The 19462-nt window shown below is 46.1% G+C and overlaps 1 protein-coding gene and 1 pseudogene across 1 annotated transcript in view; one reads left to right on the top strand and one right to left on the bottom strand.

The window, feature by feature from the left end:
* The first annotated feature begins 8148 nt into the window (after positions 1-8148).
* LOC118580275 lies at positions 8149-11022 on the top strand (annotated as a pseudogene).
* Positions 11023-11876: 854 nt separating this feature from the next.
* Aicda (activation induced cytidine deaminase) overlaps positions 11877-19462 on the bottom strand; it is a 9817-nt gene continuing 2231 nt past the window's right edge. Inside the window, exons 2-5 of the mRNA XM_036181944.1 lie at positions 15624-15771; positions 12908-13178; positions 12307-12392; positions 11877-11930 (exon numbers count right to left, since the gene is read on the bottom strand). Of these exons, the coding sequence (XP_036037837.1) occupies positions 11877-11930; positions 12307-12392; positions 12908-13178; positions 15624-15771 (559 nt within the window). The remainder of the gene's footprint in view (positions 11931-12306; positions 12393-12907; positions 13179-15623; positions 15772-19462) is intronic.

The raw sequence follows: 19462 nt of genomic DNA, 5'->3' as shown, positions 1-19462 counted from the left end.
GGAACTTGGCTGTGGTCTCTCTCCAGCCCACTCTGGCTTAGCTTCTGCTCCCTTCTGTATCTGCTGCTTCTTTCTCTCAAAACTCTTCAGGCTTTGAGCACACTCTCTTGACTCCAGTCTCGCACTATCTTGAAAGACATCACAACTGTATCAGCGCTTGTTCTTATAAAAGGTTTGCATTAGGCATGGTAGTATACCCACTGATGGCCGTACTCAAGAGGCTGAGGCAGGAGGGCCGTGAGTCCTGAGGCCAGCCCTGGGCTACCTACTGAGACTCTGTTACAAACAAACAACCAGTCTAACAGAAGAGGGAGCCAGGACATTGATTAGGGGGCAAAAGTTGCTAAATGGTCTTAGTAATAAGAAACCCAGAGCCAGATATTGGGGTAAAAGCTGAAAGATCAGAGAGGCAGAGCAGCAAGCCACTAGTTCTTATCCCTAGGAAATCCTCTCTCCCTATGAGCTCCTCTCTCCACCAGGTCTTATCACTTCCTCTCTCTGCCCAGCTCTATCACTTCCTGTCTGTCTGTACAGACCTCCAGACCTCTATGGTTAACTAGTGGCTAGCTCCTCCTGATTTTCAGGGAAGCTTTATTTGTTAGAGCACAAATAAAATATCACCACACAAAGGCCATAGCCCTACAAACCCAGGCAGAAAGCCAGGCAAAGTGACTTGTGTCCAGGATTAATGAAACCAAGGACTGTGGACTGAAGTCTGTGAACCTGTGAGCTGAAATAAATCCTTCCTCTTTAAAGGGCTCCTCCTAGATATTCTGTCACAGTGAAGAGAATAGTGAGAATGGGAAGCAAAGACATTTCATCGGGTAAGGGATGAAGTCACTTCCCAGGTGCCCTTTCTCAGGGAGTATTTGGAGGGTTCACCACGTTAACCCAAGGAAGGGGCACACAATTCAGACGGAAGGGAAAACAAGATCCCCAGCAGGACAGTGAAATGACAGGATAATGTAGCTGCAGAAAAAAACTGTGGAGAGCTCCCGTGAGATTAGAGACGTGCTCTGGGTGCATCTTGGAAGGTGTTTCAGAAGATTCAACAGGGCAGGAAGACTGCTTAGCTGATGGAACTGAAGATGTGAGGGTATCTTCCCTCTGCTCCCTACTCCCTGGTGTGAGCTGCTGGGCTCCACCACACCCTCCCAACCACAACACCCTGAACCTTTACAACCACGGTCCAATTGAGGCTCTCCTCACTTCAAGTTGGCCTCAGGCATTTGGTCACAGTGATAATAAACCTAATAAAGGACTCATTCAGCTTAGAGCAAGGCATCGAAGTGAATCAGAGAGAACACATTTTCGAAGATGAAATTAAGCTGGGCTTGGATAACAATACCAGTAACTCTGTAGCCTAAGGCAAGATGATCTTAAGTTCAAGCCTGGCTTGGGCTACAGACTGAGTTTACAGCCAGCCTGGGCAACTTAGTGAGACTGTGTCTAAAAATAAGGAGTAACAAAAGGGTTCGGGATGGAGGCCTGTGGTCAAGCATTTGTCTGGACTTTAAATGTAATGATTTCCTACATGTTTGGCAGTGTTAAGCATCACCAGTATTTTTTTGTTTGCTTTTGAGACACGGTCTCTCTATGTAGTCCTGGCTGTTCTAGAACTCCCTCTGTAGACCAGGCTAGCCTTTAGGTTAGAGATCTGACTGCCTCTGCCTCCTGAATGTTGGGATTAAAGACTTGCACCACGCCCGCCTGAATAATTAACGTAGTCTTTAATCTCTCCTAGTAAACAGCATTTTGAAGTAGCCCTCGGCTTCCTGGGTTCAAGTATGGAAAAATGGATGGTTAGAGTTAGCTTAATAAACTGTAAGATAATTTTTCAGAGTTGCTAAGCTTCTATCAGACTCTCCCCCCTGAGATGATAGGGATTGTCCCAGGGCCCTGCACAGGCAAATGTTCTACCATCTAGCTACACCACCAATCCATACTAGAATTTTCAAAATGTCCCTAATGAAACAAAGAAAGAAAAGAAATAGCTCTTGGGTATTATGTTAGTCACTGTACTAGTGCCATGAAGAGGCACGTGATTAGAGCAATTTTTTTTTTTTTTTTTTTTTTTTTTTTTGAAACAGGGTTTCTCTGTGTAGCCTTGGCTATCCTAGAACTAGCTCTGTAGACCATGCTGGCCTCGAACTCACAGAGATCCACGTGACTCTGTCTCTCAAGTGCTGGGGTGAAACATGTGAGCCATCACCGCCTAGCCTAAGCACAGCAATTCTTATGAAAGAAAGCATTGAATTGAAGGCTTGCCTACAGTTTCCTAACTTTACTTCGTTATCATAGAGGGGAGTATGGTGGCATGCAGGCAGTCACTGGAGCTTGTAGCTGAGAGCTACATCTTGATGAAAGGTGTTTTGAGATATATGATAACACTGTGAACCCTGAGTTTTCGTTTGCATTAATTAAATAAAATCAACCTTGGGTCAGGAGGAGGAGCGAGGCCAGGAACTAGTTGACAGAAAGCAATCATAGAGAGTCAAGGGGTGCCTGGAAGATGGATAGAGGGACGTACAGGAAGTAGTAGGGAGGGACTTTGAGTGGGGCAGTCTTTTTTTGGTTTGGCAGAGCAGGACACTCTATTTTGGAGATGCCAGCCAAGAGGGAATGTCAGCTAGCTGCTCCTCAACCTCTTGGAGTTAGCAGGTTTTCACCCCAGCCTCCAACTCCCAAGTCTTATTGATAAACAGAATGATACAGATTTAGTTAAAACTACATTTGGTGGCAGGGCCAGGAGGCAGATCCAGCAAGACATAAAAGTCCCACCTGGCTGCTGACTGAGAAGTGGGCCGGAAACTATGGAGCTGCAATTACTGGCTGGAACGGCAGTAGATAGATTCAGGCGAAGCTGCCGTGCCAGTGATAACACAAAGGCATAGACGAAGAGAGACTGGGCCTGGTCTTGGCTTTTGAAACTCCAAAGACCAATCCCAGTGACACACCCATTCCAACAAGGCCACACCTCCTAATCCTTCTAATCCTTTCAAATAGTGCCACTCCCTGATAACCAATCTTTCAAATCTATGGGGGCCATTCTTATTCAAACAACCACAGGGATGTAGATCAGTGGTACAGCACTTGTCTAGCCTGTGTGAGGCTCTGGGTTTAATTCCCAGAACCACAAAAAATGATAGATAGATAAAAAGAAAAAGAAAAGAAAGAGAGAGAAAAAGGCTATAGGGAGAGAGAGAAGTGTCCTTCCCTCTGCCTTCTAATGAAGCGTTATTCCCGTGTACCCTTTTCTTCCTGCCACGTGTCTTAAAATAGTCATATCCATCCATTATCACTCTTCATCTTTTTATTCATAGCGCCCACATTTGACTACATTATTCCTAAAAGTTTGACATCTATTACATGCTTCCCCCACCTTTTTTAGTTTTTGCTATATTTTAAAATCAGAATTATTAATTTTACTTTTCTGATATAAAAGGGCCTGTAGTAGCCCCAGGTAGAGCCTGGATCTTCTGAACAAGGGACTCTGGTCTGAGTTTTCACAAGATGGTCAGTGAATTCCTGATAGGGAGACTTTTGGACCGTCTCTTTCCAGAGGACAAGATTGAGTAGTTATAGGTCTTGGAGATGCATCAAAGATGGCCTTGGTGAAGTTACCCAGGGTGGTGGTGAATCAATACCGGCTGGTCAGCAGCTCTTGGGGCATGGGAACAGAGATGATTCCAGTCCCTCTGGGGTCAGGGATGAGGGGTGCAAGCACAGAGCCTCAGGGCCTGTTGCCTTGCACAGGATGGTGTGGGACTTGCCAATCTTGTTACTGTGGTGACACCAAGACCAACATGGTCGTTGTAGTCCCCAAGAGTGACAAAGCCTTAAACCTGGTCTGCTGGCCAGCCTGAGTCTGCATCTGCATTGGCATGATCTTTAGAACCTCAGGGATGCTCACGAAAAAGCCAACAATCTCAGATTCCTTGGTGGGCAGTACTTGATCGTCATGTCCTTGACCAGGTGGCCCAGCTTGATGATGGGAATTCACACCTTGTTTTTGCCACTGCGCCTTCCCAAACCTGGGTCCCTGCTGTATGTGAAGATGCTCAGTAAAGAAACTGTTGAAATGGCTGTGGGAAGCCCCCAAACAGCTTGACCACACAGCTGCCATGACAGGCTGAGAGGCCCAGACACAGCTTCTGGCAGGCCCTACCCAGTGGGGCCTATGTCTAAGGGGAAATACCTGAGGCCCAGATACAGCTTCTGGCAGGCAACACCTGGACCCAGGAAGAGTCATAAACTGACCCCACCTGCATCTAAGAGGAAATACCTGACATTCCAAATGTTCCCTATACCCCTAGACAAATGTCAGCCAATCAGGGTCCTGAACCCTGGAAATCCCCTCACCCCAACCTCTGCTATGACAGAAACCCCACCCCTGCCTGGGCTCCAGGTTCTCTGCTCTCACCACGGCGTCAGAGAGACAGAGAGATCAAGCTCAGAGCTTGAAGAGAATAAAGGCTCTTTGCTTTTACATATGGGATTCGGTCTCCATGGTGGTCTTTTGGGGGTCCCCGAGATCTGGGCATAACAATAATAAAGTGTTCCAGCACACTCTGGGAGCTAGCAGAGGAAGCCACAAACCGGTCCAGTTCTAGCTCGGTCTCTTGCTGCTGAGGGACCTTGGGCAAGTCAGTCAGCTGTTGGCTTCTGTTTCCTCCTCGAGGAAATGAGAATAATAAAGCTCCGGTTGTGAAACTGGGCTGTGAAAGCGAAACGGCCACAACAAAGCCACAGGTTAAACACTTTTCTTCCTCTAAATGTATCCAGAGCACCTGGACACTTACAAGGAACTCGGTGTGAGCAGGCGGACTCGTAAGTGGTGCAATCAGGTCTTGGCTGTTGATTATATGTTCTGCGTTGGATGGGAGAGAAAAAAAAAAAAAACCAAAACAAACAGACAAACAAACAAAAGAAACCCCCAGCAGATACCTAGATGGCATTCACCACGGACCAACTCATTCTTCTCACCAGCTGCCTCCAACTGTTACTGTCTTACCTTTGAAAAAGAGAAAACTTAAACACAAGACGTTCACATGACTGGACCAAGGCCACTGAGCTGCTGAACTTTAAGTCTCTCTGGCCCAGGAAAGAAGCAGCAGCCTTTTGTGAACAACTTTCTTTATATATAGCAGACTTAAATCCCTCTGGATTTTATAATTCAAAAATAACCCTTGGAGGAAGGAAGTCAGCTTCAGCCCTGGCCCTGCCGGTGATGGGAAGAATTGACCCTTCATTAAACAGGCATTCTCATGGTGATAGATGCTCTGAATATTTGAAATGCCTTCTCCTCCATCCCGAAACACATATGCTCACTTTAAAGTATAAAGTGATGTTTCTGAGAGCTTGGGTGCTGTGGATATCGCTCTGTACAAATAAAATGCTGTTTGGCCAATGGCTAAGCGGGAAGTATAGGCAGGACAAGAGAGAAGAGAATTCTGGGAAGTGGAAGGCTGGGTGGAGAGACACTGCCAGCCGCTGCCATGACAAGCAACATGTATATAAAAATTAAAACCTTGATTTAAAAAAAAAAAAAAGAAAGAAAGAAAGAAAAGGGGAAGTTCTATGGGATGTTCTGTATGTCAAATGTGTTGCTCTGATTGGTTAAAAGAAATAAAGTGCTGATTGGCCAGTAGCCAGGCAGGAAGGATAGGGTAGGCGGGACAAGGAAGAGGAGAAGGCTGGGAACAGGAAGGCTGGGAGGAGACACGGCCAGCCGCCGCCATGACAAGAAAGATGTAAGGTTATTGGTAAACCATGAGTCATGTGGCAACTTATAGATTAATAGAAATGGGTTAATTTAAGATAGAAGAAACAGATAACAAGAAGACTGCCACGGCCATACAGTTTCTAAACAATGTAAGTCTCTGTGTGCTTACTTGGTTGGGTCTGAGCGACTGTGGGACTGGTGGGTAAGAGAGATTTGTCCTGACTGTGGGCCAGGCAGGAAATCTCCAACTACACTTGGGTTCTTTTTTTTTTTTTTCCCCCAGAGCTGAGGATGAACCCAGGGCCTTACGCTTGCTAGGTAAGCGCTCTACCACTGAGCTAAATCCCCAACCCCAAGCTTGGGTTCTTATTCAATTACTAAAGAGTAAACAAATCCAGCAGGAGTTGGTGACAGAGGAACCAATAAATGTGAGTCACTTCCTGAATTCCTACCTTCTTAACCCCAGATTTCAGGGCGAGCAAACACCCAGATGTGTGCACTGGTGTGTAGACTTGGTTGATGGAGTTTGACCTGCCCCCAGAGGGCACATCATGTTTACATACTATAGTTAGAAGCGTGCTAATCTGGTCTTCAGCAATAAAGGGAACAGCGAACCTCAGCGGTCACACTGAATACCCTGAAAACTGGTGTCTGGGAAAATGGACTGAGACAGTGGCTCAAAGTGAGGTTCATACATTTTCAGGGCTGGAGATGGGGCTCAGTACGGAGAGCACTTGCCTAGGTTTCATGAAGCCCTATGTTTGACGTTCAGAACCCTATAAACCAGGAGTGAGGTCATAGGCTATACACCCAGAACTTGGTAGGTGGAGACAGGAGAATCAGGAGTTCAAGGTCATCTTTGGCTTCATAGCAAGTGTGAGGCCAGCCTGAGCTATGGGAGAGACAACTGTCTGGAAAAAAAAAAATTCAGAGCTACCCTGCATCTCAAATACTGTGTCTCCTGGAAGAACGGATTTTATTTTTGTTTCTTTTTGTTGCCTTTCCCTTCTCTTTGTTTGGTTTGAGACAAAGTCTAACTATACAGCCCAATCTGGCCTCAATCTTATGATCCTCCTGCCTCTGCTCTGAAGAAAAGGCACAGTCTACCATATCCAATTTACCCCCCCCCCACATACACACACCACACACACACTCTCTCTTTTTCCCTTCAGTCCTGGAGATTGAACCCAGGACCTCCCCCATGACGAGTAAGTACTCTACCAGGGAGTTACACCCTAGCTCCTGGAATGACTATGTTACAACAGACTCACACATGCCGAGCGCTGTGCTGAAGACAGACTCCTGGTAACACGAATACATGGATGGAACGGCTGAGCCGTCCTCAGACACGGGCTGGACACGGGCTGGAATCGGAGCTCTTTTCCTCTGCTGCCCAAGCCGTCGCCGTGTTTATTTCACAGCATATTTTATGAAATCCTGTCTCGCGTGGAAACATTGCCCTGGGAGTAAACAGACCATTGAAATCGGGGAGAACATGTAGGGTTTATACTACAGGAGAGGCCACCCCAGATCCTTAGTTTGCTCTTCACACAGGCCGATTTTGTAGGACATTTGTGGAATCTTTTCAAACGTTTGCACACCATTGTCTTCTGTGTCTTTGGCTTAATTTCTTATTTAGGTCTCGTGTCTGATAAAGATACATGACACCCCCCCCCCCCCCCCCCGTGAAATTTAAATTGGAAAGAGAAAGAAACCAAATTGCACAGACCATGACAGTTGTAAAACCCCAGGGGCCGATTATATTTGATTAGCGCTCACACACGGTTATTTGTGCTGTGCAGGTTTCACGGTCTGAAGACTAGAACATCTTGCTGTGTATACAGCTTTGCCAGGCTCTGAGCCTGTCTCCCAGATGGGCCAGGACTCCAGGCAAGTTCCCTCCCAAGGTGGCTCTCTCTTCACAGCCAACCCTGCCACATCCTGGTTATCAGAAACTCCCGGAGAGGGTGACAGTTCTTGAGCTTGCCCCGCCCCTCCAAGCCCCATTTAACCTTATAAACCATCCTCTCATTAAACATTCGTTAGGTTTCTTAGATAAAGTTACCTCTTCTCTAGATAGAATCCCATTTTTATGAAATTAATAGGCAGTGCGCTTTTACTCCGCAGATCTGAGACATGGCAGGAATTGCCATTTGAAGAGAAGGATAAGTCAGTGCATCCTTAAAGATTCAGGAGCCAAGAATAAGGCAGATGCTACTTTCAACATGTGTACCCATGTGGGATGGGACCCAGAACAATGGACATCCAACCATGGGTTCAATTCCCAGGGTAGCTTTTGCACCGCAGCATTAAACATCAGAGACACCCAACAGGCCGGCTGTCTTTTGTCTCTGTTTTTCCGATCCACAGCCCCTCGCTCGGACATGGTGAACAGGTGGTGGTAGCACGGGCGCTACCGCAACATGTATCTAGACATCGTTCCTCAGGCTCGATCCACCCCTTTTTCTCTTCTTCTCTCTCTTTCTCTCTCTCTCTCTCTCTCTCTCTCTCTCTCTCTCTCTCCCTTCCTTCCTTCCTTCCTTCCTTCCTTCCTACCTTCCTTCCTTTCTTTCTTTCTTTTTTGAAACAGGATCTCACTATGTAGACAGGCTGGCCTCGAACTCACAGAAATCCACCTGTCTTTGCACCCTGAGTGCTCGAATTAAAGACATGTGCACCAAGCATGACCTTAAAAAAATGTTTCCCTCATTCACCTGGAACTTGACATGTAGGGCCTCAGGGATCCACCTGTCTGCCTCCTGAGTGCTGAGATTATGTACTACCATGCTCAGCTTTTTTTTTTTTTTTTTTAAACATGGGTGCTAGGGATCAAACACTTTACCAACTGAGCCATCTTCTAACCCCTCAAGGTTGTAATTCTCTTTGAAGCTCAGTAGTGGAAGTTATGGGTCCTATATCAACCATCTGTTTACTTTTTAGGATCTAGCAGACTGCCCCAGTGGTTATACATTTTACACTCCCATTCACCCACAAGTTCCAAGTGCCCCACTGCCTCACTCACACTGCTTTAGTTGATGGCCATCCTGGTGTGTGGGAAACAGTTGCTTAATCCAAAGTCAGGAAGGATTCCATCTATGCTACTTTGAAGCTTTAAGCTTTCATTTCCTCCAAGGAAGTATCTGATTGAGAGTGAACACATCTCTGTGTATGATGTATGGAAGAACCCCCAATCTATTCTTTTATTTGTTTTGTTTTATTTGAGACAGAGTCTTATGCCCAAACTGGCTGATCTTCCTGACTCTGCCTCCCAAGTAGAGTACAGACAGGTGTCACTGTATCAAATACATTCTTTAGAGCTGACAGCAAGCCGTTCCAGCACCGTTTGTCAACAGGACTCAACACCTTGCACCTTTATCAAAAATCAATTGGTCATAGATATATGGGTTAATTTCAGGACTCTCAATTAAATTCTACTCCACCATGCTATATTTACTTATTTGTTTTTCTAAGACAAGGTCTCCCTATGTTGTCTTGGCTGTCCTAGAGCTCTCTATATACATCAGGCTGGCCTTGAACTCACAGAGAGTCTCCTGCCTCTATCTTTCAAGTGCTGGGGTTAAAGGTGTGCACCATCACCGCCCTGTGGACTGCATAACTTTAATTTTATTTTATTATTTATTTATTTATTTATTTATTTATTTATTTATTTATTGCTTTGTTTTTCAAGACAGGGTTTCTCTGTAGTTTTGGTGCCTGTCCTGGAACTCACTCTGTAACCCAGTCTGGCCTCAAACTCACAGAAATCTGCCTGCCTCTGCCTCCCAAGTGCTGTGATTAAAGGTTTGTGCCACCACCGCCTGGCCAATTTTTTTTTTTAAGATTTATTTATTTATTTATTATTATTATGTACACAGAAGAGGACGCCAGATCTCATTACAGATGGTTGTGAGCCACCATGTGGTTGCTGGGAATTGAACTCAGGACGACTTTAATTTTATAAATCGTTTTTTGGCATTATTTTATTCAGTAGTTCATCTTCAAAACTTCCAATTTTTTTTTTTTTTTTTGATTTTTCGAGACAGGGTTTCTCTGTGTAGCTTTATGCCTTTCCTGGAACTAGCTCTGTAGACCAGGCTGGCCTCGAACTCACAGAGATCCGCCTGCCTCTGCCTCCCGAGTACTGGGATTACAGGTATGCACCACCACCGCCCGGCAAAACTTCCAAATTTTATTCATTTATTCAGTTCATTTAAAATGAGCCAGAATAAATTTGCTGTGGGGAAAAAAAGTTTCTAAAATCCAAAAGAAAAGCTGCTGAACAATATTGTTACAGTTTTAGATGGTCACAATTTTGTGCACTGCTACAGTAATTTCTAAAGTTTCAAATTCATGAGACTTCAGGAACCCATTTCAGAAGAGGAAATGATGGTAGGAATATCACCGGATGCTATACAGCATAATATAAAACAGGAATGGATACAGGGAGTAATGATGTTTGTTTTTCAACTCTTCCACGAAACTGACATGCAGTAAATACCGTTGTGTGCACAGATTTCCTGTGGGTCTCTTAACTGCATTATAAGGGTAACTAGGTAATAACTGCACAAGGATGTTTATTCTGAATTTTTTTTTTCTAGGCATCAAAGATAGTTATTAGGGAGACTAGACATAAACAGGGAACAAGTAGGGAATCTATGTTGGTTCTCTATATTTTGCTGGGTAAAGCATAATTTCCTTGTTATGGTCTTGCATTTTTCCTTGATAAGTCATAAATGCCCCCTCCTATTATTTTAAATAGGGTCTCACTGTGCAGCCCCGGCTGCCCTCAAACTTCCAACCCTCCTGCCTCAGCCTCCTGAATGCTGGGATTAGAGATGATTGTCACTTTGCCTGGCATCAGATACGAGTATTTTGTCACCTTCTTTCACAGTTTTGGGGAGCAGCATCACACACATACAAAACTAGAAAACCCCAGCTTTGTCCGCATCCGTCATCGAGAATGGATTACCTCTCAATACTCAGGCACTTCCCAGGTGTCAATTACTAGAAGTCTGTACAGTTTTAGAGTCTATGCTCCCAAGGTCGTGAGGAAAGGATTCTAGGGTGCTGTGGCCATTCTTGCTGCCTTCCGCCTCTGCGCCCCTCACCGAGCTTCCCGAGCTTCCCACATTGGGCCTGAGTATCCAGAGGTTCACCAACCCGGGGGGGCCGTGGCAGCCACTATGAGGAGGGCCTGGGGAAGAATTTGCCATTTGGCTTTGATGACTGTTGGATCTGGATTTGCTGCCCCTTTCTTAAGTGTAAGGCACCAGCTACTAAAAAATAAGGATGTTTAATTCACCCCTTTAACAGAGGAAGACTGTTTAAGAGACGTGATCTGAAAACTGGATTAAACTCTTGAACTCTTATATAGATAAGATTGTAAATAAACTGATGACATTAAAAAGAAAAAAAAAGAGTCTGTGTTCCCAGAACATTTGATCCTTGAGGCATCAATTTATTTTCAGAGTGACTTCTTCGTAGTCCTCATCTGCATTTTAAGATCCTTTATGAAAATCACTCAGAGGAGCTCACGCATAGTCCAAACCCCACCCAAGCCCTCTCTCGCACATATATATATATATATATATATATACACATAGAAACATGACAATGAAAACATACAGCACACGCCTGCATATTAATGCTTTTGAGAGAGGCTTATGGTCGCTCAGACTCCCTCACCAGGACAGCCTACCATCAATCCATGACCTCAGGGGAAGGGCTTCCTTGAAAGTCAGCCTCAAAGGAAGAGAGTAGAAAAATCCATCACTGATACCCCTGACAATTCAAATGAATAAAAACACAGAGGGTAGGTGTAACAAGCCGTGGGATAGTCTCCATATGCTTTTCTAAGCATGTACCTTCTGTTTCCATGCTGCTTAAAACTCAGAGAACGTCGCTTCAACTGTGGTCTGACGTCCTGAAGTTCTGCTGTTCCCCAGTAGATGGCGGTGCTGAGCTCAAAGCTGCCATCATCACTCTGCAGGGTCCATGCTATTTTGCATCGTATTTTAAGTCATATAATTCCCCCCTACACTCTATGAAAGTGAGTATTTAAGAAGAAAAACAGGTACTTGAAGGATCTTTTTTCTATCCACTGTCTTCAGTCGAGAAATTTCATCACATGTGACGTTCGAGGAGGTTGCTATCAAAGTCCCAAAATACGAAATGCATCTCGCAAGTCATCGACTTCATACAAGGGCTGCGGAGAAAGAGATATAGACTGAGTGAATGGCTTCAAAATTGAGCTGGGGGAAGGGAAGGCGTCTAAACCAGTGGGTGGCTTAAGAGGAAAAGGAAACTGGGTGGGACCAGGACCAGGAAAAGAAGGGAAAATTCTGGCCTGGAAGGATCCCCGTCTGAGGAGAGGTTAACAAAAGGGAGAGTTGTGAAGAAGTCGGTGAAGACAAGGCAAGAGGTCAGAGTCTGGGGACTCTGCCCTGGGGAAAGACAGAAAAGAAAACTGGGTTGTAGGAGCCCTCAAGCAGTCATCTTACGGAAAATGAGTGAGACAAATGAATATCTAAGAGCTCCAGCCATGGGGCCGGGGGAAGAGAGGACAGGAAGAATACTCTTACCAAAAGGATGCGCCGGAGCTGCCTGGTTAGACGGACGGAGTTTTCATGCAGTCCCTCCCAGGCTTTGAAAGTTCTTTCATGATTTTCTACAAATGTATTCCAGCAGTAAAAATAGTCTTAGAAGAAAAAAAAAAAATAGGTAAGAAGGAGGTATGTGTTTGTGTCTTCCACCATGTGGGGTTCCGGCGAGCGAACGTAAGTCGTCAAGGCCAGTACCCCTCTGAGCCATCTATCTGGCCCTCCTTATTATTATTGTCACTATTATTTGTCTGATAAGGGTGGGACGCAGGGATCTGCACATGCTGGACAGGAGTTCTCTCACTGCTGACGGCCCTCCCAACTTCTGTTCCTCCAACTCTGATCATTCTGAGATTGGTGCACACTCATAACTCTAGCACTCAGAAGGCTTAGAGGCCAGAGAGTCGCGAGCTGAAGGCCAACCTGGGGTAGTGAGACCCTGTCTCGAAAAAACAAAGTAGTGCTTTTGACATCGAAGAGGAACCGAGAGCCCTTCGGAGCCCTCCGCCCCCACCCCCGCCTCGCTGCCTATCCTCACCCTGAGCTTCAGTTCAGATCGCCGTCTCCGGGGCGCAACTCTCACCTTTGAAGGTCATGATCCCGATCTGGACCCCGGCGCGGTGCAGTCTCCGCAGCCCCTCGGGCTCAGCCTTGCGGTCTTCGCAGAAGTAGAGGCGTGCGGTGAAAATCCTCAGGCTGAGGTTGGGGTTCCATCTCAGAAACTCAGCCACGTGCCGGGCGCAGTCGTAGCAGGGGCTCCAGGAGGTGAACCAGGTGACGCGGTAACACCGGCCGGGGTCCAGGTCCCAGTCCGAGATGTAGCGTAGGAACAGCAATTCCACGTGGCAGCCCAACTGGAGACACAGAGAGCGCCGGTGACGTGACAGGCATGCCCTCCCACCCAGGACCTTTGGGGATGCTTGCGGGGGATGTGGCAACTGGCTGGCCTGGAACTTGATTTGTAGACCAGACTGGTCTTGAACTCAGAGATCCTCCTGCCTCGGCCTCTCTGTTGTGCTGAGGTCAAAGGCGCGCGTCACCACACGCAGCAAACTGTTAAGAGAGCTCTCGCTGGAGCCAAATCTGTTTTATTACACTGGCCCTGCTGGGTAAGGAAAGGCTGAGGATGTATGGGACCAAGGAGGATGTAATCAGTTGCGACTGGGAGAAGAATCTTCACACACCTTGCAGGGTTTGCATATGTGTGCTTCGGAAGTGCCTGAGGGATGCAACGTGTGAAACTGCACCTTGACCACTAGGTGGCGCCAGAACAATTTGTCAGGAAGGTTAGGACAGTGTCTGGAGGTAAAGCTTATTTTGAGAGGTTAGAGTCTATCTTGGCGTACAAGTGGGGAGTGATTAAATAATGTGTGCGTGTTATGTGGTCACCGTGACTGTGATAATTGCAACCGTAGTAGGTCCACCTCCTATTGCGGAAAATCGTTAGTCTAAGACTATGAAGAAAGCTTTTTACTCAACTCTGTTGTTCTATTTCCTTAGCAGTAAACCGAGCTGGTGTTGTAAGCACTGTATGCGAAATAAGAGAAAGGGCCCCTTGATAAAGCCCTGTATAAATAAGGTGTGTCGTGGGAAGAGATTTGTGTAAAATGGTGGTGTTGAAGTAAGCTACCCCAAGAAAAGGTAGGCAGAAGAAGCTGCATAATAAATCGCCAACCTCACGGCTCTTCCCTGGGAGTCCTGGAGATGCCCATAGGCATGTGGAAGCCAATCTGCAACTCAGTGAACTCTGGAGGAAACCCAGTTCTCTCCGGCAGCTGAAGGATTGACCCAATTACCCAACAGGCCGAGGCTTCTCCTTGACTCATGAATGAAGCTCACCAGGCTAGATGTGTTCCTTGGCCTCTGTTTTTGTGAATAGGAGGAACGAGATTACTTGGAAAAACAAGAGTTGAGTTGATGTCATTTCTCCTAATTTTTTCCTCCTTGATTTTCAAAAATAATTCTAAAGACACGGTGTATTTTTCTCACTCAAGAAAGTACTTGAGAAAGAACCAGCACTGAAGGATTAAAGTGCTGACCGGCTGGAGGTTGTTAGGTGTGGAGCTCAGGGGTGGGGCGCTGGTCGAGCAAGGGCAGGTCCTTCATTTCATCCCTAGCACTGTGAAAATTAACATTTTTTAAAATTTTTTAAAAATAATTTATTTAACTTTAGTTTATATGCATTGGTATAACAGTGTCGGATCTCCAGGAACCGGAGTTATAGACAGTTGTGAGCTGTCATGTGGGTGCTGGGAATTGAAACTGGGTCCTCTGGAAGAGCAGTCAGCGCTCTTAACCACTGAGCCATCTCTCCAGCCCCTGTTTTTTTTTTTTTTTTTCAAGACAGGGTTTCTTTGTGTAGCCCTGGCTTCCCTGGAACTCACTGTAGACCAGGCTGGCCTTGAATTCAGAGATCTGCCTGACTCTGCCTCCCAAGTGCTGGGATTAAAGGCGCGCGCCACCACCACTGGACTGGACAAAAAAAAAAAAAAATCAAATGCTCTTACTTTTTGTTTTTATTTATTTACTTTGGATTTTGCTATTTTTCGACACAGGGCCTCACTATGTAGCCCAGGCTGGCTTGAATTCATGGTAGTTCTCCTGCCTCAGCCTCCCAAGGGCTGGAACTACAGGCATGCACCACCACATCTGTCTTTTTACCTTAATATTTTTTAAAGGTTATTTTTATTTAATGTATATGAGTGTTTTACCTGCGTGTGCCTGGCACCCTCAGAGTCTAGGGGAGAGCATTGGGTCCCCTGGAACAGGAGTTATAGTTGGTTGTGAGGTGCCATGTGGGTGCTGGGAGTCAAGTCCAGGCCCTCCAGAAGAGCAGCAAGAGCTCTTAACCACCAAGCATCCTCCCCAGCCCTCCTTTCCTTCCATTAGTCTTAAAGCGGTTCAGAGGCTGGGGAAAGACAGGAGAGCTTGGGGACAATTCTTGTCATTGAAGGAAGATGTGGCATTATGGTGGCCGCATGACTGGGGAGGGGACAAACACCCTTCAGACCATGTCTAAGGTGGGTTAATAGAATGGGAAAAGGACCTGAGGAAGCGGCTGAGGACGTTAGCCAAATAACCTGAGTAAGTTCAGTGTGGTGGCATACACCTGTAATTACTGCGTGCAGAGGCAGGAGGATTGCCAGGGTTGGTCAGCTTGGGAGGATAGGTGTATAGGTGCTTGCTTTCTCTTCCCTCCCCATAAATGCTCATAGGAGAGTTGTCTCCTCAGCACTTGGCACCAGGGGCATCCACAGCTTGGTGTCAGTGCCACACTTAGCCACCAACACCACTGATACCTTGTTGCGAAGGTAGCCAAAATCCAGCGAGAAGGAAGTGGCGCTGTCTCTCCTCTTCACCACGTAGCACAGGTAGGTCTCGTGCCGACCCTTAGCCCAGCGGACATTTTTGAAGTGGTAGAGAAACTTCTTTCGCTTCATCAGAAGGCTGTGTGAACGAGAGAAGAAATTCAGGGCACAGCTTCTCTGTCACCATGTTCTTCCTTCAGCTTTATCATTATCATCATCATCATCATTATTATTATTGCTGAAGATTGAGCCTAGAGTTGTGTGTGTGCTAGCTAGGTAGCTCACCACTGAGCTGCACCCCCATACCTGCTACTATCATTATTTAAAAAATTTTTTATGCTTATTTGAGTTAAACCAGAAAAGATAGTCTTGCTTCCTTTCCAGATACCTGAGACATGCTCAGCTTAAAATTCATCCATCTTAAAAAGGGGGGAGGGCTGGAGAGATGGCTCAGAGGTTAAGAGCACTGACTACTCTTCCAGAGGTCCTGAGTTCAATTCCCAGCAACCACATGGTGGCTCACAACCATCTGTAATGAGATCTGGCACCCTCCTCTGTATACATAATAAATAAATCTTTAAAAAAAATTCATCCATCTTCCCAGCTCCAAATTGGGGCCTGTTTATTGGGGAGCCCCCACCCTCTTCGGGTCCCCATGGCAGTTGCTTTCTGCAACTGTCTTCCAGCTGAGGATGACGTAAAATGATCTGGTCTTCGGTCTTAACATTGTATTTTCAGCTTTTCCTTCTGTCTCCACCTCCGTATTCCACGTGGATCTCAAACTCCACATGGTCAAGAAGCAGTCCTCGCACACCCATGGCCTGTCCCCTCTCCTCCCCACAGTAGTCAAACTAGATAGTCGGTTGCCCATGATTAGTCCTTCCTCCGCTTCCATATTTAATTAATCATGTAAATTTGTAATTTCTGCTGGGGGTAGTGGTGCATGCACTGGGGAGGCAGAGGCAGGTGGATCTCTCAGTTCCAGGGCAGCCTGGACTACACAGGGAGTTCCAGGACAGCCAGGGCTACACATAGAAGCGCTGTCTCAAAAACTAACAAGAGCCAGGCAGATCTCTGTGAGTTCGAGGCCAGCCTGGGCTACCAAGTGAGTTCCAGGAAAGGCGCAAAGCTACACAGGGAAACCCCAGTCTCAAAAAACAAAACACAAAACAAAAACAAAAACAACAACAAAAAAACTAACAACAAAATAAAAATGCACACTCTACTGTGTCTCAGAAAAAGTATGGGGCTTTGACATTCTGAAAGCTTCTGCCCTCCTGTCTCCCGGCTACCCCAAGAGCATCATAGAACCAGAACCTTCCCGAAGCAAGTTATAAAACCTGGCAAGGGCCAGGTAAGGCCGCTCCTGCCTGTAACCTCAGCACATGGGAGGATTGCTCTGTGTGAGCCCAGCCTGGGCTCTACAGCAAGAATGCAGCACAGTAGCACAGCAGTTGCCTACCATGTATGAATCCCTAGATCCAATCCCCAGCACCACAAAACAAAAGGAAACCTAGAGAGGTCACTCTCAGCCAGGCATGCTGGCACACAGGTCCAATTCCAGCATCTGAGTGGTGGAGGAAGGGAGAGCAGAAGTTCAAGACCAGCCTGAGGAAAGAAGTCATTCTCTTCCTTGAAGACCCTCATCCTATGGGAATGGAATGCTGTAGACAGGCCTTGCCTGATGCCCACCTGCCCTCTCTAAGCACGGGGTCATATGAGGTCATGCCAACTTGCAAGCATATTTCTACATTGTACCCATTTCTTCATTGAACAGAAGCATACTAAAGTTCCCCTTGTGTCTTTAAAAAGTTACATTTATTTATTATTGTTATGTGCATCATGTGTGCATATGGACACATGCATGCATGTGGAGGTCAGAGGGCAACTTGTAGAGGTTGGCTCTCTGCTTCCATCATGTGAGGTTCAGGGACCAAATTGAAGCTGCCCGGTTTGGCAGCAAGTACCTTCACCTGTAAGCTATCTTGACAGCCCTCCCTTGGGTCTTTGGGTCTTCATTTCTGGATTTCCTTTGGTCAGCTTTGCTGCTTTTATTTTATTGATTTATTTTTGTTGCTTTTTTTTTTTCTTTTTCTTTTCTTTGAGACAAGATCTCACATAGCTTCAGCTGGTAGGGAGCTTGAAGGGGATAACTCTCCTGCCTCCACTCCCCAGTGCCTCCACTCCCCAGTGTCTCCATTCCCCAGTGCTGGGATAGCAGGTGTGCTCCACCCACTTGTGTTGATGCAGTGCTGGGGACTTAACTCAGACTTTGGGCACGCTAGCAAGTTCTCCACTAACTGAGCTCCATCGCCAGCCCCTGGAGTTTCTCTCTTTCTTTAAAAAATAAAATCTTGGGTTGGGGATTTAGCTCAGTGGTAGAGCGCTAGCCTAACAAGCACAAGGCCCTGGGTTCGATCCTCAGCTCCACACACACAAAAAAAAGCATGTACTGCTCTTCCAGATTACCTGAGTTCTAGACCCAACACATCAGGTGGCTCAGAAACACCTGTCCAAGGGATCCAACACCTCTGGCTTCTGAGGGCACCTGCACTAACACACACACACACACACACACACACACACACACACACACACACACACAAAAGAGAGACAAAAATAATTTTTAAAAATCTCTCTCTCTCTCTATATATATATATATGTGTGTGTGTGTGTGTATATATATGTATGTATGTATGTGTATGTGTGTGTGTGTGTGTGTGTGTGTGTGTGTGTGTATGTATATATGGGGCAGGTAGATCAACCCACACCATAGCACGTGTGTGGAGATCAGGTACAACCTTGGGCGTGGGTCCTTGACTTCCATCTTATCTGAGGCAGGAGCACTTGTTCACTGCTGTGCACCCCAGGCTAACTGGCTCACAAGCTTCTCCTCTCTCTACCTCCCATCTTGCCTTAGAAGCAGTGGGATTACAGTCGTCTGCTTTGGGAGAGCTAAACTCCGGTGGTCATGCTTTCATGGCGAGCGCTGCTCCCACAGAGCCGTCTTCCCTGCCCACAGGTTTCTTTAAGATTTTAAAGTCCCTGTTAACGCTGTGGACATAGTAACAGGAGCCAGGAGATAAAACTGAAAGGTAAAAACCAGCGTCCCTCGCTTGTGGAAGACAGCACTGCCACACAGTGGTGCCGGGTGGAAGTGCAGAGAATTTGTTTAAAAAAAAAAAAAAAAGCTTGTTAGGAATTTGAATACGGTTTTGATGCCAGAGAATTGAAACCCTTTTTCACTTTTTTTGGTTGTCGTTGAGTTGTAATTTACATACTAAACTCCTCTCGCTTAAAATCTACAGCTCAATGAGTGCACCCCAGACTGCCAGCGTGATGAGCATGGACCGCATTTCTAGGCTTCTTAAGTTTCTTCATTTCTATCTGCTGGTATTTCTCCTCCTACCCAGGCCACAGCTGCCCCGATTTCTGTAAATGTAAATTATTCTAATTTTCTGTAACTTTGTATAAACCCCATTCCCCCTTCCTGTGTGACTTCGCTCCCTGAACATAATGAACTTGATATCCATCCAAGTATTAGTGGTTGTTCCTTTTCCTCCTGAGTAATATTCTATTGTGTGGGTGTGGCATGTTTTCTTCCGTCATTCATGTGCTGACTGACATTGGGTACGGACTGCTTTGGTGCTGTGGTGGAAAGAACTGCCGTGAATATTCATGTACCATCATCATTGACTGCATGTAGCCGACAGCTCAGGTTCCAATAATGCAATACAAGTCCCTGACTTTTGGGGGAAAAAAAAATCTTTTGAGATATGGTCTTGCTGTGTAACCCATGCCAACCAGGAAATCTCTGTGTAGCTGCAGCT

This window comes from Onychomys torridus, chromosome 3 (genome assembly GCF_903995425.1).
Source record: "Onychomys torridus chromosome 3, mOncTor1.1, whole genome shotgun sequence".
NCBI lineage: Eukaryota > Metazoa > Chordata > Mammalia > Rodentia > Cricetidae > Onychomys > Onychomys torridus.
Note: the sequence above shows the minus strand (reverse complement) of the source record. Positions and strands in the feature narration are given on the sequence as shown.